This window comes from Psittacula echo (genome assembly GCF_963264785.1).
Source record: "Psittacula echo genome assembly, chromosome: 1".
Classification (NCBI taxonomy): domain Eukaryota; kingdom Metazoa; phylum Chordata; class Aves; order Psittaciformes; family Psittacidae; genus Psittacula; species Psittacula echo.
The window spans coordinates 25,348,253-25,375,547 of NC_137735.1; the positions used below are offsets into that span (position 1 = coordinate 25,348,253).

General features: G+C 41.1%; 2 protein-coding genes across 3 annotated transcripts in view; one reads left to right on the plus strand and one right to left on the minus strand.

Moving 5' to 3' along the window:
• Nucleotides 1–4,009, minus strand: part of RFC1 (replication factor C subunit 1) — a 38,450-nt gene extending 34,441 nt beyond the window's left edge. For both annotated transcript variants that reach the window (XM_080639040.1, XM_080639039.1), the window contains exon 1: nucleotides 3,881–4,009. In XM_080639040.1, the coding sequence (XP_080495166.1) occupies nucleotides 3,881–3,883 (3 nt within the window). In that variant the 5' untranslated portion in view covers nucleotides 3,884–4,009. The remainder of the gene's footprint in view (nucleotides 1–3,880) is intronic.
• Nucleotides 4,010–11,195: 7,186 nt separating this feature from the next.
• KLB (klotho beta) lies at nucleotides 11,196–25,755 on the plus strand (the record flags this gene model as incomplete). The annotated part of the gene is made up of 5 exons (XM_080627728.1): nucleotides 11,196–11,933; nucleotides 17,888–18,395; nucleotides 21,051–21,319; nucleotides 22,503–23,646; nucleotides 25,406–25,755. The coding sequence occupies 5 exons, from the start codon at nucleotides 11,196–11,198 to the stop codon at nucleotides 25,753–25,755; spliced, it is 3,009 nt and encodes a 1,002-aa protein (XP_080483854.1).
• Between the last annotated feature and the right edge of the window lie 1,540 nt (nucleotides 25,756–27,295).

Genomic DNA, 27,295 nt, shown 5'->3' on the forward strand with positions numbered 1-27,295 from the left:
GAATTTATACCTTGAAGCATAAATTTTCAACACTCTGCTATTTTACATGTACTCCTACAATATAAATGCAGGACTATATAAGCTCTAAAATTTTGACTGCAAATACCTATAGCTAACAGGTCTGAAGGAAGCAGCTATTTAAAAAGTCTAAATGTAGACTCGTGGACTCGCTCACTCAATCATTATTACTGACTTCTTTTTAGGCTTAACGTAACATAGGCAACATAAAAATTTATTCAAAGTCTCATTAGATCTTTTATGTAGTAAAATAGTTTAAATACTTACTACAACACTGCAAAATGAAGTTACTTTTAAGTTTTTATTTCCTTTATAGTTTGTACTTTTTGGCTTAAAATATTTGGAGACTATATTTTAGATCAAGAGTAATACTATTCATTTTAGGATTTTAACTAAAAACAGCTAGTAAGTGAGCTCTCTGCAAACACTATATGCAATAATATTAGATTACTTTTTTAATAGACTTACACAAGAAAATATCATCATATCCTGGTTTCTAAAATGCAGACTTAAGAAAGAAAAATATATTAAATTGACCTGCTTTCCCCAGCTTCTTCCACTATTTTCATACCACAGCTCCTGAACTGCTAAGGCCTAAATTATAACACTATTTTACACATAATTTACACAACTAATAACACAACTAATTTATTATAATAAATTATTATTTTCTTCCTCATCAGTTCTCATAAGTTATCAAGTTAGCTCTTCATAAGTACCTTTAATTCACAAAATGCCACAGAGCAACAATAAAGTCATCTTTCAGTAAAGCTTTTATCCAAGAATCATGAGAAACAGAATTTTCATGCCCTTTACTAAGAGATGCCAGATAAATCCTTAGTTCATTGCAGAAGTTTTAAGATTATTTATTTATAAAATACTATATAAGCTTAGATCCCAGACAGGATCACTTGTGTCCATTCTGGGTTTATCTATTTAACATACTCTGACTGATCATCTTATTGGTATATAATGCTATGCATACACAAGTTCGCCAGGTTGAAAAACTGTGTATGCTTAGCTTTTATCCATTCCAATGAGGAAAGGTGTGTGCCAATGTAACTAACAAGTTTCCTTCTGGAACTTTCCCCCAAAACCTACAGAAGTCATCAGTTTTATGTATCCTGGAGATACACTCACCAGCATGGCTACCCCAGGTGGTCCCCTTGCCCAGAACGATAAAATTAAAGAGGTGAGGCTATATTACTGTGGTCTCTCCCCTGGGTGCTTCAGCAGCAGCACCAGGAGATGTAACTTTGAGCAGTTCTACCCAAGGAAGACGTGGAACTAAGTAAGAATTTCTGATCATTCTCACTAAATTAGGGAGGTAATTGATGCATAGCATCTGAACAGCCTAAAAGCTGTGTTCAGGTGTACATGCACAGCCTAAAATGCTGTGTTTGGGTGCACTGGTTCCTGCTGAACTATCTTAGTAATTGTATGATCTCAGCAATGGCTGTGCTGTCCAGTTCTTGCCAGTTCTGACTACTGCTTTAAATCCTCCACCTTATGCAATAATAGCAGACCATAGCAATTCATCATGCCAAGTTGCAGGTTTACCCTTGAAAGACTTGTGTCTGTCTGTTTTACTGAGAATAACATGGATAGAAACTGAAACTCCTTTGTCAGGTAGCACAAAGACTGGTTACTCAAAGAGTTTGTCAGGGTGACTTTTAAGACTTTAGTAAATACCTAGCTCAAAAAAGTCAGTTATAAAAGCCATAAACATTCCATACAGGAGTTTTTCCTGCATTTCAAAAGCCCCCTACACCAACAATCAACTACTTTGATGTTAGATAACAGTAATAGTGTTTCAGAAGGGTAGGGTTCAGTAAGGTAGAATACTTTGCAAAATAACATCATATAATTCAGTTTGCATGTCAAAATACAACATGAGATAGAAACTTGAATTTCACCAGTCTAGCTCAGTGACTGCAACAGAAAGTAATGCAACTTATTTAGGTATTCTTAAGTGTGTCCATGACAGCCTTACATCAAAAGAATAGTATTTATTTACAGATGCTTATTTGAGTGTAAGTTTTGTGCAGACATCAGCTCTGTCATCTGGTGTGTCCAAAAAAACTGCACTAACTAAATCAAATTTATAGTTTCACTTCAGTAATACTTGCTTGGATAACTACACTTAACATTCACTAATGGTGGTTCTGCAGCACAGGTACTACACAGTATTTTTTGAGCAGTACCACAGTTCTAAGTACACAACAGCTGATGCTACAGCTCCAGCCATATGAGTGTCTCTCTCAGCTAACGGCAACTCAAGTAGCCCCCACTCCTAGTCATCCATTCCCTCAGTATAGCATTCTGCTTGGGAACTGGGTCACGTCACTTATCTGGGTAACAAAATAAATACCTTCTAAGACAGATCAGTTCATTGTGTAACTCCACACACATCACTTCAGCACAGCTGAGAAGATGCTGCAGAACCAACCCAACTAAGGCTACTTATGTTTGGCACTACATGAAAACCTTACATGGTTACTAACATCACTGTATTTTTGCTTCTATCTCCGCAGCTGCACCAGTGATGGTTTTACAGCCTTTTCTCTTCAACACTGAAAAGGCAATGGGCTGAAGAAACCCCTCCTCTCCCCAAAACGATGGTTGTCTTCCTTCCATCTAAGAAAGTGCCAGACATTGCGAGACACGTGACATTCAGAACACTACATAGAGGGAGAAATCCTTTATCCCAGGAAGGTGGGTAAGGAGGAAGCAAGTCCTCCAGTAAGGTCAGTTTTCTAAAAAGGTGATGGCAGGAGAGGCAGACTTGTCCTTGTACATATATTTAATGTCATCAGCCACCCCTAAAAAACCATGAACACATCACAGCTGAATAGTGTCGTGATTCTTGATGCTGGCAGACTAGTCAGTACTGCAAAACATGCAAGAGTTTATTGCCCACCACTGCTGAGCATCAAGTGTAAGATATAAACAAGGTTAAACACTGTAGCGTCCAAAATCAAACTTGAACTTCACTGGCTTCGAACAGCATTTGTAATTAAGCCAGTGAACACCCGCACAGAGGCTCTACCTCAGTAGAAGGAAATTTGTCTGAGCCAGAAATGAATAGGGGATACCATCTTACGATGGCTGCGTAAGTGAGCAGTACTGCGGAAAGCACACAAACACGTGTACATTTACAAACTCCTTACCTACTGAGGGTTGCATCCTTCATTACTCATAAACAAGTCTTTACTTCTAGACTTTTACATTCTTTTTTCCCCACTTGAACTGCTTTTTGCAAACACTGCACACTGTCCAATTCGGCAACAGAAACGCCTTCGTGTATGCCGTTACTGAAATTTAAGGAAGAGTTGGAACTTGGGCAGACCACGTTCTGAGAGAGGTTGGCGTGGCCGCCTTTCCCCCCCAGCGAGCCCACAGTCTGCGCCTGATTCGCCACCCGGGTTCAGGAGGGAAACTGTAGGGGCGCAGCCGCTTCCCCCTCGGGACAAGGGCATAAACGGGAACATTTCCTCCGTTAGGAGGTTGTTCCCTAGCACACGGGGAGGGCGAGCGCGGCAGGAAGCGCGGCAGGGCGGGCGGGCGGCCTCTCCTGTGCAGCCTCACAGCCCCTCGGCCACAGCGGACGGCCTCCTCGCACGGGGCCGCCCGCTGGGGGCTGGGGACGGGGGACGGGAGACGGGAGACAGGCTGGGCTCAGCATACGCCGGGTTCCAGTTGCCCCAACTGCCGCGGGGCTGCAATCACGCACCGGGGCAGACGCCCATCCGGCCCCGCCGCTGGCGGGACGCTGCGCAACGCTCCCTCCCTCTCCCGCTCGGGAGCAGCCGAGGAGGGAGGGAGGGACGGAGGGGGCCGCGGTGCTCGGCGCCGCGCTCACCATGCTGCTGGCGGCGGTTGATCTCTCTAGCGGGACAGCTGCGGGTCCATACCTCCCACCTTCGCGCCAACTCCCGCAACCCGGCGCGCGGCACTGTCGTCACAGCTGCGACGGGCTGGGGCGGGGAGGCGTGCGTTGATAGTGTTGGAACCTCCTCGGAGGCCTAGATCTGCGGCCGAGGCCTCCGCGGCACCAGTGCCCGGCCGCCTTCGTGTTCCCGCTCTCCTGCTGCCAGTGCAGACGTCAACAGCGGGCACCCTGCCGCTGAGCTGCAGCGCTTCTAACTGCGGTGCTGAGTCTGGGCAGCTGCTGCGGGTCTGGCCTGCAGTAACGGGTCCAGCAGCGCGCGTCAAAATGTAGGGCTGCAGCGCCACAGGGAATCGCTGTGGCCTAGGACACGTCTGACAGAAGGGAACCTGGCAGCCTTAACCGTTACGACAAACAAGTGAACAGTGCCAAGGCCCCTTGAGATACATCGGGGTTTAAAGCATTGAGGCAGACGAAGCATCCCAAGTACGTGAACAGCCATTTCTGGAGGGCTGAAGTGCAGTTTACATCAGGAGAATAGAACAAGTTGTGCTAAAGTTTGGAGGCAATTTTGGAATATGTAGCAGCTGTACCACCACAGTATTTTTAAACTAAAAACAGTATTTTAGTGCAGTCACTGTAAGTCAGGTGTGTGTCAGTGCAGAATATACAATCATTGCCCTGTGCTGAATTGCTTGATGGTCCCTTCATTCTTCTTTCCTGGTTGTGCAGGAAGTGTTAGGATTTAATTCCTCTGTCATATTCTTTGCCTTGATTCCTCTATGGTATTTTCTCCCATGCATTAAGGCTTAGTAGAGCTCAGAGCCTACATCTGAGGAGTCAAAGAGAAACTAGAAAGCTATGCTCTGTCATCACCCATTATTTAATTTCTAATAAATGTCTAATGAAATCTTAGTGGTTTCTTCCATTTTTTTTTTCCTGTGCTTACTGAACACTGGGAGGAAATAAACTTGGGCAAACCCAATAAAAATGATTTCCCTCTCAATAATCACTCATCTGATGTTTAGATTCTGCCAACTGAATTGCTGATTATTGTGAGTCTTGGAGAAGAATGGGGAGGCCAAACAAAATTTGTGATGTTAAAAATACTCAAGAAAAAGGTGAAGATTTGTACTTGTCTCAAAGTGCAGTTTCTAGTATTGTCATTTGTATATCTTCCGTATTAACTTCATTTTCTTTCCTTTTTTTGTTTTTGCCTCCAAGACCAAGTGACTGTCTACTTGGTGGTCTCGTCAAACTCCAGCAAAGATAATTACATAGAGATACAGAGATAAAAGTCAGATCTTGTTCTATCTGAGAAAACATGAATGCAAATGATACCTATTACCATTCCTGTTTAATTCTTTAAATTGGACTTTAAGTAATTGTAAGACCCTGTTTGTATAAAAATTGTTCATTTATGGACACGTGTTCAGGCAACTCTTACATTTTCAACATAAGTATAGCTTGTGAGTTTTTATTTCTGTATAAGAAAGACATGACAGAACAAGGAAGTAAGCGCAAACCCACAGCACAGGCTGTGTTTTTCAGCCTGTTTTGCAAGTTATTCCATATGCACTCAACTATAATGGGTATGCAAACAAAACTCGTATTACTTTAGAAAAACATTTCCAGTGATCTGTTTATCTTTAAGTATTTAATTCTCATTATGTAATTTTTACAGCTGTGCGTATTCCTGATGCCAGAACTAGAGTAGTTAAAATGGCTGACATCGGTAAGAGCCAGATTGACTGTTTAAATAACGCTAAAAGAATTATTGCAGGTGGTTATCTCTATTTGTAGTTGATAAAGTTGCCTAGAATAACATGCAGCAGAGCACTATCTGCGTGTGGGCTTGTGACATATTCATGTTTTTTGGAAGGCAGGAGTTTAACCCTTTGTGAAGAGATCAGACTGAATACCTGGAATGACTATTATTCACTCCTGGGCATGGTCAGGAAACAGAGAATACCTCCGTTCCTACATGGATGGCTATGAAACCACTGAAGTGGGAAAAACCTCACTCTGACACAGGGAACAAAACCTGAATACTCATTGTATTATGATGCACTTTGCGAGATAAGATGAAGGCAGTAACCTTTCTGAGGCTATAATTGACCATGGGTCGTGTTTTAAAGGCATATTACATGACTAAAAGTACAGCTTTTTAAAAAGTAGCTATAAAGTACACTCAATATAATCACTTTATTTACAATTCAGACAAGTAATTTAAAAAATTAGACTTGTTTTCTACCTTTCTGAAAATTACAGATTATTTGGCTTTTTATGGTGGCAGGTTTTTTTCCAGAATACGTAAAAAGTTGAAATACTAATTCTTGAGCTTGAGGGTTTTTCCTCTGTTGAACAAAACCAGGCCCAGTTGTTATTATTAGTGAAGGCTTTGTCTTTCTTATTAACAGGAGGTTGTTATTAGAAAAATACATTTTCTTATATTGACAAATTTTTATAAAAGTATTTCTGTTAATATTTTCTTGATTTTTTCTTCATTTTTTCTTCATTTTTCTTCATTTTTTTCTGTATTGATGTTGATTCAATTTTGAAATTGAAAATACCTTTTACTGCAACTTTTGAAGCAATGTATTATTTACTGCTCTGCAAAATCTGTACTTTGAATAGAAATATGAGGCAGATACTTGTAACTTAACACTGAGATACTTTTGAAGTCTATAAGGCTTTGTGTCTTACGTGTTTTAGGGGACAACACACATTGATCATTTAAGAAATCTTTATAATGGAACAGGAGCTTTGTATGTGTCCAGAGGACCTCTAAGGTTAGGAATTGCCCTAGAGAAATACGGTATGGTAATGCTAAGATGATTAGGAAAACACAACAAAAGTACATTTCCTGAAATCAAAATTTCAGGTTGACTTTTGTATTTTTTCATTGCATTAATAGGCATTAAAGTAGTCATTTACTAGATGGTAGGCTCTGTTTTGGAGGCCTCCTGTAGGGAATATTTTGCTTACTAGAGCCTCTAGTAAAGAGCGCCGAATTTCTCTCACTTTGTAGAAACAGTAATTAGCATTTTGTTGCAGACCAAAAATTCCAAAAATTCTTTGTAAATCTGTGGTCTTGTTTCTATTTACATTAGGCTTTCTATAGAATCCATCACAATTATGTGTCTTTAGAAAAGACTTGAGCCCATCTCAAACAGTTTTTGCTGTATAAGGTAAAGGTATAAGGCAAAAACAAGTGTTTGATTTCCATCACAGTGTTGAGGGCCATTACATAAGTTGTGCTTTTTTTAGTCCCTAGCAGCTGATGTTAATGTAAACATTACACTTTTCTAAGTGAACTTTGTCTTTAGGTCTTTTCTCTTTCTTCATTTACATATCAAGGCACAATGAATGTGGCTTAATTTGTCTACTTGGCCTGACATTGCATCCATTCAAAACTCCTGTTGACTAATGTGTTCAGCATTTCTGCAGATCAAACCCCAGGCTTTAAGGCCCAGCCCCTACACCAAGGAGAATACACATTCAGTGTTAGGTGAAGGGTTGTGTTTAAAATTTGAATCACTTGCCTTGGCAGAGACAAAGACAGAAAAGGAAATTTGATAGCTGAGAATCAAACTGAATAGTCGTTAGACTTCCCAACTACAGTAGCAGTAATGGTGAGTGCCTGGAGACCTCAGCCTCTCCCGCCCTTGAGGCATTCTGAACCCAGATTCATTAAGTGCATGGCCAGAGTCAGGAAATCCCACTGTGCAGCATTGTACTGACAACCACATACAGCATTGGATGGAGCCTGTACTGACTGCCTTTTGAGCTAGTGTAATAATTAATTCCTTCCTCTTCCCCTGTCTCTGCACACTTACTTCTCAACAGTCCCTGATCATATCTCACTCATCTGTGCTAATTGTTTTCCAAATTAGGAGTCAGAGTCCTTCCTTTCCCCAACTCTGCTCAGCTAATCAAAACCTCCTTCTGAATTCAAGTCACTACATGACTCCCATCAGTTATATTGCTTCCTCTTTAACTTTATCAAGTAACATTATAGCCCAAACATCTAAGTATGACAAGGCAATAAGAAACTGGATTCAGAAGCTTGAAACACTGAAACATTTTTGAACCTTGATTATAGCATGCTCCCCCTCTTATCAATAATGAGGAAAGAAATACAGTTCATAACATTGTGCATATCAATTATCTGGGAGCACAAGTCACTGCTGCACCTTTCACATCTCATGCAGATGCAATACATTGTCTGCAGTAAGATGCCAGTGGTACTAACTCTACCATAGTTAGTGGGGAGAAACCTGTTCACTTTACCTTTGTCATGGTTTAAGCCCAGCTGCCACACAGCCCGCTTGCTCACTCTCCCACTTCTTCCCACCCCCCCACCCCCCCCCCCGGAGGAATGGGGAGGAGAATCGAAAGAATGTAACTCCCATGGGCTGAGTTAAGAACAGTCCAGTAACTAAGGTATAACCAAACCCACTACTGCTACTACCAATAATAATAATGATAAAGGAAATAACAAGGGAAGAGAATACAACCGCTCACCACCTGCCGACCGATACCCAGCCCAACCAAGCAGTGATCTAGCCCTTCAGGGTAACTGCCCCCAGTTCTACATCCTGTGCATGATGTGCTGTGGTATGGAATACCTCCTTGGTTAGTTTGGGTCAGATGCCCTGTCTCTGCTTCCTCCCAGCTTCCCCTCCTCCGTGGCAGAGCATGATACTCAGAAAGTCCTTGGTCAGACTAAACATTACTGAGCAGCAACTAAAAACATCAGTGTTATCAGCGCTGTTCCCAGGCTGAAAGTCAAAAACATAGCACTGCACCAGCTACTAAGAAGGAGAAAAATGACTGCCACTGCTGAACCCAGGACAACCTTGCCAAGGCATTGTGTGGTATTACAGAGCTGTCATGAGCGTTTCGAATATAAGTATCTGATAATCATGGTAACTAACTGCTTTAGAAGTACAGTGACATCCATAATGACTTGTATTTGAGTTTTCTCTCATAAAGTACCATACATACAATCAAAGCTTTTAAGTGTTAAAATAGAAAGATTATCTTCATGCAATAACTATCCAAATTAGCATTTCAAATGCTATTCCACAGAATAGAAAAGGAGCATGTCAGTATATACTGCAGACCAACTTGGTACAGTCCCTATCTACTCGTCTCTTTCCCAAGCTGCCTTTGGTAGGATCTTGTCTGAGAAGTGTGGACCAGTTACTTCAGGTAGTTGAGGGAATGCTGTGTTTGTTATGTGAGAGAGACTCAGGTTAGATGCACGGCTACCCCACCAGCAGGAATCTTGCAGTGGGAGCATTCATGTATGGTTAAACTGTTTGTTGTAAAAGTGCAGCAGAGAAATGGTTATGCACATGCATTGTGGTTTTGTTGTGTATTATAAAACCAAATAAAATGTCTTCTGTCTTCAGTTGATTAATCAGCTTTGTTGTTAAACTAAAGTATGTCTCAATTACATTATGCAATGCTGCAGGCATGCTCTCACAGGTAGAAAGAGCAGTAAAGTGGCAGTAGCCCAGCAGTCCATCTGGACTTCCATGTCTTACATGCCAGCAGGGCTAATTCATCTAAGCAGAGGGTTATACTTAGATGAGTTGTTCCCATGTTCAGATTTCATATTTACATGCATATCTTTCTTGAACACAAAGTTACTTCACACTGCTGTCTTGTTCCACGAATCTCTTCAGCAACTGTGATCTACCTGTGGATACACTTTATGTTAGTGTACCTCAAGAAAAGCAAAAATAGCAGGCATCAGTCTTACTGTATTGAGTGAGTTGACTATATCTCAGTACAGGTAGTTTTGCTGTAATTTGAAATATGTTAAAATATTAAATTATATTGCATTAAATTATATTGCTCTGTAAGATACTTGCTGTACTGATGGCCCAGCTGTGTATACCAGGATTGTTAAATTGATCAATACTGAAATAGCATCTTTCAGGGCTAATTATCTTTGCTAACAGTGTTTATTTAAAGAAATCTAGGGAAACTGCTTAAGGACTGGAAGAGACGCCTGTTAATTTTGTACTGCTGCTGTACATAGATGTCGTGGTTTAAGCCCAGGCCGTAAATCAGAACCACGCAGTCCACTTCCCCCCCCACCTTTCTTCCCCCCACTCCTGGAGGGACGGGGAGGAGAATCAAAAGAATGCAACTCCCACGGGTTGAGATAAGAACAGTTTAATAACTAAGGTATAACACAAATCACTACTGCTACCACTAATAGTAATAATGATAAAGGAAATAACAAGCAAGAGAATACAACCACTCACCAACCGGTACCTCACCCCTACCCTGCCATGATCCAGCCCTTCCGGGAACTCTCAGTTCTACATCCTCCGGCATGACGTGCTGTGGTATGGAATACCTCTTTGGTTAGTTTGGGTCAGGTGTCCTGTCCCTGCTTCCTCCCAGCTTCTCCTCCTCCCTGGCAGAGCATGAGACTCACAAAGTCCTTGGTCAGTCTAAACATCGCTGTTATCAGCTCCATTCCCAGGCTGAAAGTCAAAAACACAGTGCTGCAAAAGCTACTAAGAAGGAGAAAAACTGACTACTGCTACTGAACCCAGGACAATAGAGCTGAACAGTAGACTTTTATGTAGGATAGAAGAACAGTTGCATGTGTTTGAAGGAAATATTGACTTGCTTTGTGGTGTCGTATAGTCAGTGGGATGTACATATATCTCTTGTCCACAGCAAAATTTCCCATGAGTCCAGAGAGAATTTTTCAGCAGAAGTAGGACGTTCAAGCAAAGCAGGACTGAGGAATGATGTACTGCCCTGCCAGACACCCAGTTACTCAGCTGGGATAAATCATCTCTTCATTGGAGACTATGTTGTCTGAATTATATTTATGCCACGTTTCCTCAAAATACAGCAGTATATGTGATAGCTTGTTAGCAGCCTCTGTCACCTATATTCTCCCACCTGAATAAATGAGCTTTAAATAATGCTAAATTAGTTACTAGTGTTTATATTGTTCAGGCAACCTATTTTCCTGCAGTAAGAAGCCATATAGGTGTCTCAGCGGGCATACAGAGGCCACCTCCCTAAAAATTACACCATTCTCTGACCTATTCTAGGTCTCACAGTTCAGGCTAATCATTGACAGGGCTGTTATGATCACAGGCTTTTAGTGAAGCTTTGATAAGACACTCTGGCAGTTTGTGGCAAATGAAGACAGTCGCACGTTGAGGACTCCAGCGAATGAATGAGGATTTTTTCAGCAGCAGTACAAGAAATCTCACTTCTAACACTGTCTCTATAAACCAGCATAATGAGCAGTCAGCGACTGGAGAGATTCGTTGCTTTTTGGACATTAGTATTCATAAGGATAGTTACTGGGCTTTCTGGAGAGGGAAGATCTGTATGGAGAAAGGACCCCAGCTTCAGCCCTGTGAGTGAAACTCAGATGTTTTTGTATGACACTTTCCCCAAAGAGTTTCTCTGGGGTGTAGGGACAGGGTCTTTCCAGGTTGAAGGCAGCTGGAGGAAGGACGGGAAAGGCTCCTCCATCTGGGACCACTTCATCCACTCGGAGTTCAGGGCTGCTAACAGCACAGATGCCTTCAGTGACAGTTACTCCTTGCTGGACAAAGACTTGTCTGCTCTGGATTTTTTGGGTGTTACTTTTTACCAGTTTTCAATTTCATGGTCAAGGCTTTTTCCCACTGGAGTGGTATCAGTTCCCAATGAGAAAGGACTCCAGTATTATAACACCCTTATTGACTCTCTACTCTACAGAAACATTGACCCTGTGGTTACGCTATACCACTGGGACCTGCCCTTAATGCTGCAGGAAAAATACGGGGGATGGAAAAATGAATCAGTAATTGATATCTTCAATGACTACGCCACCTTTTGCTTCCAGACCTTTGGGGATCGTGTTAAGTATTGGATTACAATCCACAATCCGTATTTAGTTGCTTGGCATGGGTATGGCACAGGTATTCATGCTCCTGGAGAGAAAGGGAAAATAGCAGCCGTCTACTCTGTAGGACACAATTTGATCAAGGTACAGTATAGTAAAATTTTACAAACTGATCGTGCACTGCCATGGGAAGTGATGGGAGCAATCAATCCTGTAATCAGTGTTTAAAATAAGTATCAAGGACCGTGAAAACAAGAAGAAATAACCCTTAGCTATGGCAGTCTTTTTTAATCTTCATGTTGATTTCATTTTTGTTGTCATAACAGCTGACTCAGCAATTACTTGCTTTAAAATTCCTATTTATTATTTTATTAAGTTTTGCCTACACAATCCGGCTGCTAAAGAGCATGATACTCCTACCTTATTCTTTCCACTTGCTGAAACACACTGACATGACCATTCATTTGGCTACACTGAAATGACTATTCTATTAGTTTAAAATGAAATTTATTTGCATATTGGGTCCATTCTACTTGCAACAGAGTATGTATGTATAAGTATGATTAATTCTAGCTTAGTAAGATCCTATTGCAAAATGTTTATTGCTAAACTAGCAAGGTCTGTAGTTGTTGGGCTTGGAAGTAAAGAGATGTCCTCTTCTGTATTTGAGAGTTTCAAAATTACATTATTTCCATGATGGTTTTAGCATTTTAATTTCTGAGTCTTATTGATCAGCTGTCTTCTACAGAATTATGCATCCTGAAGGCTTAATCCCATGATCAGTAGCTTCAACAGCTGCAGCAGTAGGTCCTAAACTCATGGTACTCTTTCTTTGAGAAGGACAAAATAGAAGCCTGAAGTGAGTCTTATTTTTTAAGGGAAAAGCACAGGTTTTATCCCTGGTATTCTCAACAGTGTTACAGCATTGCAGCATTACAGCATCTTCTCTGATAGATTATAGATTTCATTCTACAGAGTAGCTAGTTCCTATGCGTAGGATCTTATATTCCTATTTTCTCCTGCTATAATTTAAAACAATTTCCAATAATAGCAGTTTAAGGTAAGAATTAACAATGGCACCACACTGTATTTTTCCATCAGTAGCACTCAAAGTGCTTTACAGAGCAGTCACTATCTGGTGTCTGTTTGACAGAGCAGCTAGTGAATACAGAAGCAAAGGCTGCTAAGCAGGGTGCTCAGGAGATCCATGCAGAGAAAACAATCCACAGAAGAACTCAAAATTTCAATTTAAAAAACTCATTTGCCTGTTACTCTGTATGCTGGTCATACATAGAAGGTAATAATTGCTACTGATCATTTTGAAGGACCTTACACTGCTTCCATGGAAATGAATTCTGAAGCCTGGTGCTTATCAATTATAAATTGCTAAGGGGTTCACCTAGACAAATCTCTGTTTACCTGTATGATCATTACCACTAACACAAGGAGCATGTGGAATCTCAGACCAGATGGGGAGTGGCCATCAAAAGTGTATCTCCTTTCTCTGTTAAAGGAGACTGTACTTCATGAAAGCAACATCGGAAAACAATGGTAACATGTGACTTTCTGTGCAACTTTTTAAAGACACATCAAAGAAGATGTAAAAACTATGAACTTGCTCCTGAGGCAGAGAAGAAAAAACTGCACACAGGAAAGTTAGAGTGATTTCTTTGATTTAACAGTAAATAAAACAGACAAGAAGCAAGAAAATATAAAGCAGATGAATCACTGTGGCTGGAACTAAATGAGATACATGCCTGATACCTTATTACCATTTTCTCTCAATCTAGTTATGTTCTTTTATACTGAGGCTGAGGTTTGTAAAGATCACAAACTGCAGACCAAGGTGTCTTCTTTTCATCGTCTGTGTTAGTACCTTCCAGGCAGTTCTTCCTTTGCTACAAAACAGGCAGAACGGGGCTTCTTCCCCAACCCCTGTTAAAGATCATTCACACTCCTTTCCATCTGTCAGAAAAGCCCAGAGGAAAACTGACAGAATAAGATCTCCCTAAAGTTTTCCTCATGGACACACTTTCATATCAAATACTGGGAAAAGGTGATAAATTCCCTTTCAAACACGATGCCTCTATATAGATCTGTTACAGATCAGGTTCATCTCTGTGCCCAGCTGCATTACTCCCAGCTCTTCAGTAGCTCTCACTATGCCAGGATTTCTTTATGGACACTGCTGCCTTTGGGATCTTTGGATGAGCATGTCCCATAGAAGTCCTATGATTGATTCTTGTTAAAAACCAATTTCTGCTGAATGAATGGGGAGTAATTTTAATCCCTACATCTAACCAGACACTTTCTTCCCATCCTCCAAAGGGGCCTCCTTTCCTCAGGACGTAGATGAAGCTACACCAATGCCTGTATTTCTTACAGGAGGAGGGAAATCTATCTCCATCAAATTCCTAGGCAGAACTGTCTACACCTGTAGAAATCTTTGCTGGGAGATTTTTCAGAAAGTAGTAGTAGCCATCAGTGATGTAAAATTCATCACCGATTCATGCATTGTTTTATATGATTTGTTGTTTTCAGATTATCTTTTTTACACTTCTTGGAAATTATCATTTAAAACATAACCCAAATGCAAGACAGCACACAAGGAAGTTTCTTAGTAAATCCTAAGGCAGACTTTCAAACCACATTCTTACAAATTTAGTTTCATACCTCAGAACAGCCCTTTCTTCCTTCACAAGGATTGAGATTCAAAGTCAGTTTCCAAAATAAGGGCTTCAGCTCTACTGACTACATGTCATCTTCACCACAGATCAACAGGGCCTTGAACTGAAATATGCTTTCCAAATAAGCCACACACACCTGCCTGCCTTTTAAAGTATTTAACACCATCTGTTCAGACTCTGTATTCTGGCTCTTCATGGTTTAAAGACCAAAACAGTTAAACACAAAGCCAGAATCATTTTATGAGCATTTCCATAATTCTAATTTTCCTAAATGTTCTCGCTCTCCAGCACACTCAAATAACTCCATGTACCCCTGACATTGTTTTGTGGGCTCATTGCTGAGATATTCAGGGAAAATTGCTTGACTTTAACACATCTTAAGAATTGGAAAATATTGGTCTTTTTAGTAGTAAGCTCTTTGCGTACATACATGATAAATTACAGGATCAGAGTTTGAAGGAGTATAAGAATATCTCAAGAAGAGAACAATACTGTTGCCTTAATCTTATTAAATTTACTTATCTAACCTTTTTACTGGGTTAATAGTAACCAACTTACCACTCTCTGACTTTCAAGTCTATGCAATAATTTCTATATTGATACCAGGAAAATATGCTGAAATTAATGTCGTACGTATCTAGAATAAACACACAATATTGATCCTGCTTTCACTGTGTACTTAGCCTTGACATTTGTCCTTGATCTAACAATGAAAGTGAAAGATTAGGGATTAAACTCTAACTGAAAAAAGATCAGTCAAGATTTACTTAAAATAGCCAATTTGATGTATGGTACAGCCTTTAAATTGATGTTTGTTTCATATGTGGTCTTACAAAACAAGTTATATTAATCAGTTGGTTCTATCAACAATAGGTTGCACTTAGCAAACACTTTCCATCTGAGAATGTTAAGCTGCTCTACAGACTCTATAACTCAAAACAGAATTCTAGTCAAGCACATGCTTTTGTCTCTACTATGTCTGTAAAAACCCTTACTACAGAGTGACAGTTGTTTTCAGTAGAGTTAACCCTCAGTACTAAGAGACGTTAGTAACACAGGTGAGTTTGTGTATGGGGATCCTATCTTGACTCATATTAAATGTATTTATTTGTACTTGATATCTACTCCTGTAGAATTATACTTGCGGCTGTATTATCTACTGTAGACAATATTTTTAACAGTAACTTTACTTTGTTCTTGTCTACCTCCCAAAGATGCCTACAAATACAGTGAGTTGTCCCTGATTCTCTTTTACATGTCAGTGTTGCATTCTAATTAGTTGGATTTTGGCAAAGTCCTCTTTCTGCACTTTGCCTAGAAATGTGTGATTACTAAGATTTACCTGGTGCTACTGTCATGCTGCTTGGCACTGTACATGATACAGCTGCCTTCAGCAGGGTTTTTCTTGTTAAGGCAATGCAGCCATGTACCTGTGATTCAACAGTGCTGTTAGAAGCCTGTGTCTGAGGGGGAAGAAATACAAACCAGGTAGGAAATCACTAAGGGCAGAGAACAAAGCAGGCCTGGCTCCAGCAGCCACCCCAGGCTGGAGGACCTCAGGGAGAGGACAGTGAGGGTAACAGGAGATGGCACTGGCCACTTAAATTTTTCTGATGGGACTGATAAGAAATAAATCAATTTTGTAATATTTTGGCTGTATCTTGTAGTTTGCCTCATGAGTACAATTTTGCTGACTTCCCTTTTCAGCTGCAGAACCTGCATGTCAAAGGTTAATGTTGCTTTATCAGTATTTTCAAAGACAGACCTTGAACAAATGTTACGAGCATGACCTTAGAAACCATAAACAACAGATACACAAAATTTCACAAACTGTAATTCTTTGGTACTCCCCAGGTTAGCCAAATATCTACCTGACATCAGGTCTTCTATTGTTTTAAACTGCCAAGGCTGTGTGTTTCTAGATAAATTAACTCAAATTATTGTCAAAGGTAAGCAATGCTGTTTGGCTTGGTAATAATGGCAGCCTGACTCGGCACTCTGAGTATTTCACAATGCTTCTCAATGTTTTTTCTGGGTGCAAACAGTTATTTTCTGTCCAGCTGAAGAGTATAAAGCCACACTTCAGGAATAAGGTAAACCCTGAGTTACTTGACAACTTCTTAACCAGGAGAGGTCAGCTCACCTCCCCTGTATCAGATCCCGGCAGGATTCATGCTGTGATCCAGAATCACCCTCCTCTGACACCATAGCTCTCCCCTTTGCCAGTGGGACTTTGACAATGCTAGTGGTTCCTCAGTCTCCCAGTTATTCCTTTTTATGTGTAAATTTTGACTGCTGTAGTCTCATATTTAAGTAATTAACAACATGACATTTGAAGGTAATTCTGGTGTGTGACAATGTTAAGCTTTCTAAAACATGATGATAATCAGAAAAATGGAAGTGAGATGTGATACAAGGTATGCTTTCATTGTCCCTAACATGAATAGCAAAACTTCTGTCTGCCCTAGTGCAGTCAGTATTTGGCTAACTCTGAGTACTAAAATAGGCCATACCAAATAGGTCTTATGAGATACTGCTGCCAAATTTCCTTTTAAATTTGACATTTGACATTGACAAATTTCCTTTTAAATTTTAAAACCAAAATGTTGTTGGTCTCTACTTAATAAGCTTCATTCTGTGCTGTAACATGTACTGTCAGAATTATTATAGCAGCTTCAGAGAAGAAATGAACAAAAATCCTGGATCAAAATTCTCACACAACTGTGAAACTTGACATTTAGGTTCAAACTTCACAGTTGGGTCCTTTCTGCAAGTTTTTATGTTTAGGGACTGTGCAAATATCCAAAGTTGAACACATACTCCTATGATTATCCCAAGAAGAGGGATGGGCTGGATGTGGTTTGATCAGAGTAAATCCATGTAATGCCCATAGCACAGAGCAGTGAATAGAACAGAGCCAACACTGACAAAGGAAACATCATTTGAGATGCATAATTTATGGAACAGTTGTAAAAATGGTTTAAGGTTTTAACTGTATCAGCAATCACTGTTTGACAAAGACAGACCTAGATGGGGATGTCTAGATCACAGAGTTCAAATACCACCATTAACAGCTGTTTATTCCCAAAGTGTCTGTGTAACAGCTGTTCACAGCCCTGCTGGGACATCTCATGAAATTCAGACCCATGCTAAAAGGCAAAAGGCCAGAGCCCTCGTGTGTCGTAGGAACAGCACACATGAGATACTGAGCATTGCATCATCCTGACATATCTTGCAGTGTCACAGTAATTGCCCATTACAGGTGTGCAGGGTAATTAGCATGCCTTAGCTCTTAATATTTCCACAGCAGTCTGCAGTGAATCAGATGCAGCTCCCTGCCTGTCTGGCTGCCAACATACACAGACATCTATCAGAGAGTTACAATTTAATGCTGTTTTTTTCTCTCATCAGGCTCATGCAAAAGTTTGGCACAACTACAAAACCCACTTTCAACCATACCAGAAGGGGATGATGTCCATAGTACTAGGATCCCACTGGATCGAACCTAACAAATCGGAAGACGCTTTGGACATTGCTAAATGTCAGCAGTCTATGGACAGAGTTCTCGGATGGTTTGCTAAACCCATCCATGGGGACGGCGATTATCCAGAAGAACTGAAAAGTGAATTCTCGTTTTTGCCACGCTTTACTGAGGATGAAAAGAACTACATAAAGGGAACAGCTGACTTCTTTGCATTTTCCTTCGGTCCTAATAACTTTAAACCTCCAAACACTCTACCAAAAATGGGACAAAATCTGTCACTCAATTTGAGGGAAGTACTGAACTGGATTAAACTGGAATACAACAGCCCTCGAATCCTGATTGCAGAGAATGGCTGGTTCACTGACAGCCATGTGAAAACAGATGACACCACAGCCATCTACATGATGAAAAACTTCATTAATAAGGTTTTACAAGGTTTGTACACAAGTTAGTTAGTTGTTGGATTTTTGGACAGCTCTTAAAGATAGTTTGATATTTAGATCTGTAATTATTTATTTTTTAATAGATAATGGCAATTAAGTTAATTATTACTTACTTATACTGCAGGAGTACAAATCATGGATCAGGATCTCCTGGTGCGAGATGCACAAACACAGAAAAAACCCATACTCTCTGTCCCAGAAAGCTAAAGTCCAACATCTGTGTTGGATTTTAAAACTAAATAAGTACAAAACTGAGTCAGAATGAAATGAATTAATGAAAACAAATCTATTGGATATCACTTTTCAGTGCTGGCAGCCCAGCTGTAAAGCCTTTGTGCATGTGCAGACATTGACAGCAAGGAAATGAGATTGTGACTACAGGCAGTCGTTGCCATGCTGGGGTCCTACTCCAATGTAAAATGAAGGAAATCAGCAGGAGAAGGGTAACCACTCTTCTGGAGTTCTAGTAACACACTTTTAATCTTGGTATTTGCCCTTCATGAAGCCAGTGTACAGGGGTGCCCTGTGAAGGCAAAAGATTTAATTTTGTATTAAATATAAATGCTGTTGGTACCTAAAGCCTCTGCAAAGTGTTCCTTTTCCTCCCTCAGTTTGGTGGTTATGGGAGAGGGACGGGTGCTGGTCCCAATAAGCATCCTCCCAGCAGGCTACCCCACTGCCAATGCCACACTGCTGGGATGAGGCGGCTCAGATTCCTTTGCAGAAACCTTTCTTATCCTCAGAAAAGAAAAAACACAAGTAATGGCTTACTTTGACACCAAGTCAGGAAGTACTGTATCACCAACAAATGTAGTTAAGCCCCAAATGAAGATTATCCCAAAGTTGGTTCAAATTGTAAGCTTCACATAGCGCAACTGTATGATGTGTCCCACCTTTTCCAGATTTTGAGGAGGTTACATTCCAGTGTTTGGTTTATGATATTTTAGATAGTGCGGTGACCCAGCAGCGAAGTCTAGATGCAGGCTTGGTTGGAGGTGTGGAACAGGTAGATGTCCGGACACATACATAAGAAAATCCATAGTGTGTTCTTTTTTGAATCCTCCACAGCAGATCTGGCTGTAATAACCATCTGTGGATTCACACTTCTGAAATACTTGGTCAATGTTCAATCCTTAACTACTTCTCAAGAATTGTTATCTACATTTTTACATATGCAGATGCTTCAACATCTGCCATGGACTACAGGATTCTCTCTTAACTTTTGCCACTTTTTTATGAAGCAAACTTCAATTTGATCAGGAATAATATTTGCAATGTATTTTAATTTTTTTTCTTATAGAGAAGTCAGTTATAAATTTGCTGTTTGCAACAAATCAATTAGATCACGTTAACCTCAAAACATCATTTATGTAGGCTAAATTGCAATGGGACGATGGCTGTTAAGATACCACGTAACAGGCTATAAGGAGCTGTTTTCTGTGTTTGTGTTCAAGGAAGATGCTGTAAACTTTGCACTGTATGTCTATAACCCACAGCATTGTGAGTCATTAAAATGTGTGATGTATAACATCACCACTGCAATGAACTGACCTCAGTTATGATACAGGAATGCAACTGAAACCATAGGTTCTTAGTGGCATGTACATGCCTGTCAGTACTGCAACTATTACTTTTGCAGAAGGATGCCAAGGCTTCCCCTATAGCAGACACAGAAATGCCTTGAGATATCCTTCTGTGGATGTCACCCCTGGTGACACAGGAGCTTAATTAATCCTGACCTCTACTGCCTTCAGCTCCTTGTGGAGTGTCCTGAGAAAATAAGGCAAAACAATGTTGGGCGAGAATAGAGCTTGAAATCAGAGTCCTTCACCTTTATTCCTTGGCTTGCTCTCGGCGGACTACAGGTGAAATAGTGCTGTCTGCGTCAAAATCCTCAGTAACCCCACTTGGTCATTGTTTGCCCTTGGTATTCCAGCCCTTATAAGGTTAACATGAGGAGTTACACTGTGTTATTTCCTAGATTAAAGCTGGCGACAGGCAGCTAACATGACTGACCATGGAGTTTGGACTTTTTCTTCCAGGCTGCCAGCTGGCACACGCTGTAAGTGGGTAACAAATGTTGTTGTTAGTTGGTGTCCAGAAAGAAGCTGCTTTGGAAGTTCTGTTGCCCTTCCTGGAGAATTGGGTTCCACATCCAAGAAAACAGTCATTTCTCATGTTTCTCATACATTGTATGTGAAAGATTTCCGAGATGTTAGAGTAGCAGACATCTTTCAAATAAAAGTAGAGAGTTTTAGCTTCAAAGCCAAAAACCACATCAATTTTTGCACCCTTCACTTTTAATCATGATTCTCTAATGTCATTGGTACATATTACTTGCAAATTATCAAATGCAGCTTAAAATATGGATGCGGTGTAATGTTTCCTGTTTACTCAGAGCAGAAATACAGCATCCCATAGTAATTTAATTTCCTAAGGAACTAGAGATGCACATGGTTTTTTTTTAAATAAGAAAGACTAAGATATATAATGTCTGTCACAGTTTTGCAATGAGTTACAATGGACCAATAATCCTATCAGCATTGAGAAAACCCTCAAGATTTTCAAAGTGAATAGACCTAACTCATAAATATCCTTCATATGAGTTACTAAATATGACTCATGAATGTTACTTTCTCTTACACAGCTATTAAATACGATAACATAGACGTGTTTGGTTACACAGCCTGGTCACTCCTTGATGGCTTTGAATGGCAACACGCTTACAACATCAGGCGCGGATTGTTTTATGTGGATTTCAAAAGTGAAAAAAAGGAAAGGATTCCCAAGTCATCTGCACTTCATTATAAACAAATCATACAAGAAAATGGCTTCTTCCCAAGGGAGTCTACCCCAAGCTTGCAAGCGCAGTTCTCATGTGACTTCTCCTGGGGTATCACCGAGTCTGTTCTCAAGGTAAGTGTAAAATATTGGGAAGACTGCTGGAGGCAGAGCGATCAACGGCTTTACTGTGTGAACAAATGACTGTGCACAGCCCCTGGTGTTCAGGAATCTCAGTGCAAGCTGCAAACACGAGTTAAGCCCAGGCATAATTGCATAGATTCAATTTTATATATTTCACAGGCTTTGGGGTGAGCTAGGCACAGAGTGCTGGGTGCTCCTGCAGCAGAAGACCTCTGAAGGAGCCCTCCCAAGGCTGGCCCTCCCTTACCTTCCCTCTGTTTGTGTCTCCATGTGGCAGATCGGATCAGATCAGGAAGTTTCAGACCAAGAAGCTGACCCCAAGCGATTGTTTCTGGGTTATTTTTCAACCAGGGAAGTTTCCCAATCCAGTTGCAGCGTGGCCATAGGAATGCCTATGACAGCGTGAGGAGAGGGTGGCACAGGGCAGAGACAAGGTGGTTACGCTGGTGGCAGCAGAGATACCTGCAGGCTCAAGGTCCTGTCTAAAGCAGGACAATGCAGAAACAAATTCCTGGGTTGAGCCTGGCTCTGAGTGCTGCTTACACAAGTGGGTAACAGCCATTCTTTAAAATGATGTATACCACAAAGATAACCAACATCAGCATATTGGAATAAAAAAAAATAATCATGTGCTACACAGAACCTTGTTAACTAGTAGGAGACAATAAAGATATGGCTAAATGCTACAAGCTGTTTATGTGAGATATTTGCATAGGCAGAAGGACTACCAGTAAGACCAGGGGACACTATGCCAGTTTCACAAGGTTGATCTCACCAGTAGTGCCAAAATAATCCATGCCTGCCTTGTGTACCCCCTGGTGCTTGTTCTTACCACCCTGCTCTCCTGCCAGCTGCTGTTTGCATGATGACAGAGTGAGCTCGATCAGGGAGATATACCTGTGTGAAAATACATGTCATGTAGGCTGGTGGCAAGGAATGGAAAAGAGTATAATTGCGATGTTTTCAGGAGATGAAGTAACAGAACAGGTAAGACAACCACTAGCACAGACAAAGCTGATATAGGCAAGTTGGTTATCCTCATTCCCTCTGAGCATCTGAGCAGGACCTTCTGATATCCAGCACTAATCCCATAGCCAAACACAGGCAGAAATGCAGACTACAAGCAGGCATTTATTTAATTAAACCCTGTTATAACATATTGCTATTTTCACAGGCAGAGTCTGTGGCTTCCTCACCGCAGTTCTGTGATTCCAGCCTGTACGTCTGGAATGTCACAGGAGATGGGCTCCTGCACAAAGTTAAGGGGGTGAAACTAAAAACGCGACCAGCGCAGTGCACAGATTTTGTCAGTATTAAAAAGCAACTTGACCTCCTGGAAAAAATGAAAGTCACCCATTACAGATTTGCACTTGACTGGTCGCTCATTTTACCCAATGGAGATTTGTCAGTGGTCAACAGGCAAGCTCTTAGGTATTACAGATGCGTGATTAGCGAAGTACTGAAACTCAGCGTTCAATCCATGGTCACCTTGTATTATCCAACTCACGCCTACCTGGGCCTGCCAGGTCCATTGCTGCAGACAGGAGGATGGTTGAACCAGTCTACTGCCTATGCTTTTCAAGACTATGCGGCTCTGTGTTTTCAGGAACTTGGTGATTTGGTTAAACTCTGGATTACAATAAATGAGCCTAACCGGCTAAGTGATGTCTACAACAGGAGCAGCAATGATACATACCTGGCAGCACACAATTTATTAATAGCACATGCCATGGCCTGGAGAATATACGATGAGCAGTACCGGTCCTTTCAGTATGGCAAAGTGTCCCTGTCCCTGCATTCGGACTGGGCTGAGCCTGCCAACCCCTACTCTGAATCCCATTCAAAAGCTGCCAACAGGTTTCTTCAGTTCGAAATAGGCTGGTTTGCCAATCCCATATTTAAAACTGGGGACTATCCAGCTACTATGAGGGAATACATCAGCTTTAAAAACAGAAATGGCCTCTCATACTCTTTGTTGCCATCTTTCACAAGCAAGGAAAAGCAGATCATCAAAGGTGCAGCTGACTTCTATGCCCTGAATCATTTCACCACCAGATTTGTGGTTCATGAACCTCAGAATGGGAGCCAGTATGAATTTGATCGTGACATTCAATTTCTGCAGGATATCACCTGCCTGAGCTCCCCTTCTCGTCTGGCAGTGGTGCCTTGGGGACTACGCAAAGTTCTCAGGTGGATTAAAAACACCTACGGCGACATCGATATTTACATCACAGCAAACGGAATAGATGATCAGTCCTTAGACAATGATGAACTTCGAAATTATTACTTGGGAAAATATGTACAAGAGGTTTTAAAAGGTGAGTATATGATAAATTCAAGTTCCCCAGAGCCATTTCCATGGCACAGACCCAGACATTCCTTAAGCAAGCACCTAAGACTTGCCCCAGAGAGAGCAAGCGGCTCTGGTTGAGATGTAGAAACTGGCCACTGGCATTCAGCCCTGAGGGGCCCGATTCCACAGTCACACTCAGGGCAGATACAACACAAAGCAATGGAATCAAGCTCCTTATGTGAAATACAGCCACAGCTGTATCCTGTTTAAATTGTGTGAGAATCCATGTGGACTTGCATATAGAGCAGGGTAGTTACTCGGAAGTTAGTAGAAGGTGGCACATCAGACCAATAATTCCCAAGAGATAATTCTAATTTCTACTCTACAAAGAAAGGTAGAAGTCTCCTTAATTGCTTGCTGAACTTGAGTTGGTGGACAGCGAAGCACAAGCAAGTCCAAAGAGACCTGGAGGGACATACAGAATAAATACAGGAGGTCACCAGATTTTGAAGGAGCTGTTGTTGAGGGGAGAGTCAAACTCTCCTGTTCCACTGCTTGCTTTCTCCTGGGCACCTACAGAAATCCAGTTCTTCACTTAAGAGAAAAATTGGTAACAGTTGTCCAGATAGAGGACAAAATTTTCAAGGCAACGATCTTCAGCAGTCGCTCATTGTATGAGGAATGCTGCAGGGACCTCACCCCTCCCATCCCACTTCCTCCAAACAAACATTAAAAGGAAAGCAGTGAGCCACAGGATACATAAAGGCCTCGGTACCTGAACCACACAGCCAAAATGAGACACACAGTATACCCCTGCACTCACTATTCCCTATTAGTAAGCACTTGCAACTTCTCTGATCAAGACGTGGGGCCTCAAAAAGCTCTTCTGTGGCACCTGTCCCTAGACATACGTAGTCTATGTATCCTGGTTTCTCCTCTCTAGGAGCTAGCTGTGTAAAAAATGAGACAGGTCATACTCATAGCTAAGCATGGCTTCAGATTACTTTCCGACACCAACAAGAAACAGAGCATTTCTTGTTGTTTCTCCAGGGCTTAGCTCTTTCTCAATTAGTGTAGGACTAAAGAGCATCTGCTGATTTATTTTCCATGCTAATTTCACATTGCAAACTAAAGAACAGTAGGTTATTAGAGGAAGTAAGTTAATAAAGGTTGTTTAAAGGGCTCTTCATCATAGTACTCTCATTTAATACTCTGACACTTCATAGCACTCACAAAATGATCCCCCAGCTTACAGTGTTCTTGCTTAATCTGGGTCACATCTCTGACTGTGCTCTCTGCTTACCCATGAACTGGAGAGATGTTTACTCACCAAGGACTGCTATTTGATGTCGTTATTTTCACCCAGCACTCAGGTGCAGCAGTCTAACATGCAGTTGTGTACCAAGTTTGGAGCAGGGTGGGAATTTTCAGAAAGCTCCTCTCATGGCACAGACGAGCAGCTGCTCCCCTTGAGTCACTGCAGGTTCTGCTGGGTTCCGTAAAGAACAGCATCTAGCTTTCCCCAGGCAAGCAAGCTCCCAGGCTCTTGCCCTGTTTAAATCCAGCGTTCACAGAGTAGGTCCAGAAAATTCCCCAAAACAGTGATGCACTGTTTCTACTTAAGACAGCTGGGAATTATTAAAAGCAGTAAATGTTTTTAGATGCAATTACACTTTTTTAATCAATAGCTTAACAATTTGAAATCTGACCCTACTACCAGAAAGTTTGCAGGTGATACAGTGTTTTATTAACATTGGGGTTTGGTTTTTTGTTCCCCTTCTCAGCATACTACATCGATAAAGTCAAGATTAAAGGCTACTACGCATTTAAGATGACTGAAGAAAAATCTAAACCCAGATTTGGATTCTTCACTTCAGATTCAAAGGGGAAGCCTTCAATAAAATTCTACAATAACCTGATAAGCAACAATGGCTTTCCTGCTGACCTGCAGTTTTCAGCCTGCGACCCTTCCAGACAAGAAAAGCAGTGTAGCTTCTGCTTGTTTATCTCTCAGAAGAAGCCATTAATATTCTTTACCTGCTGCCTTTTCTCTACCCTTATATTGCTTCTAACCATAATTTTTTTTCACAAAAGAAAAAGAAGAAAACGTTTTAAGGCAAAAACCATCTGGTGAATCTGTGTTTCACTTTAAAAAGAGGACACAAGCCCCCTGTCAGTGAGATCTGTCAGTGTTTGCATTCTACAGAGGACAATGCAGATCAGACAACTATGGAAAAACACCTCGTGAGTCACTCCAGTCATACACACCAAGCATTTTGTTTGAAACCAGAAAGTAACAGTGCACACAGGAGGAAGTCCTATGATGACATTTGTTTCTGGTGAAATTCCCTTTATCCACCTACTCTACACAGAAAATAAACTTTTCTATGTAAAAAAAGAGAAGAACATTTTGTGATCTCCTGTACCTTGGAATAACAAGTCAAACGGTTTGACTTGAAAAGAGATATTAAGCTGTGAGAACTGATACGCACCTTTTATGAACCTCTGGACTAAAGTGCACTGTGATGTGTATTCATGTTGTTGAGCATGAAACTGCAGTTGTTCGGGTTTACAAATTAAAGCGTTATTAAAGCCCACAAATGTTCAGCTAACTGCAGCAGCAAGAGCAAAATGTCCTGGGCCAGCTTCTGATGATACCTCTAAAAGAACAAAATCAAGTTAACTCCATTATCAACCACCATACCTGTATCTCTGACATACTGGGTGAACTAGAGATCAGATACTAACATTTTAAGCAAATGTAATTGGATCCACAGGGGACAAGTCAAAATAATCCAGTTACTATTTTTCATCTCCAAAATGGGGCAGCCATAAAAATTTTTACTAGCAGAGACAATGAAAATAAATAGTAACTATTAATCCACCCATGGGAATGATTAATGTAATTCTAAATTGGACTTTTTCAGAGAAATAAATATATATTCTCACTTTAGATCTGGTCAACTGCCAGTGCAAGCCATGGGTGGGCTAAAACCATGAGTTTATTGCTATGGCTGCATTAAGCAAAAGCTACCAACCTAAGCATAACGTTCTTAAAGGGTAAATGAACCTCTCTCACATAAGACTTTTCAGGGACGAAACCCAGAGGTTTCCCTTGATCTGGTTTTGGTCATCTCAAAATGAGCCCAACCCATTTTTCCCTGTGAACTGCACCATTATTCAAAATTCACACTGGCTTTTTCAGACCACTTCCCAGGCAGGTACCACACACCTCTGGAGAGGGGTACTGAAGCTGCGCCAGAAATTGAAAGAGGGGCAAGAACTGGTATCAGTTGAATTCCCACTGCCTTCCCCTGCCTCATAACCTTTTCCAGTGGCAAGTACCATTTTCAAGACACAATGCAACCCCCAACCAGCTCCCACTAGAAGCTAGTTACCTCTGTCTTATGGTCCCCGGAACACATGGACACACTTCATGCTGTACCTCAGCACCTCTGAAGAGGTAAGGCATGTAAACACATTGCCTCTTTCAACTGCATCTGAGCACGCAAGATGGCATCAAACACAAGGGAAATGACTATGTATGATGATAAAGTAAACAATGATGTAAATGAGTGTTACAGCCACTTCGTAACAAGCTACTAGGGACTTTGTGGAAGTGCGACTTTGAGGATAGATGACTGAATTGACTGAACCCCAACCTCCCAATACTT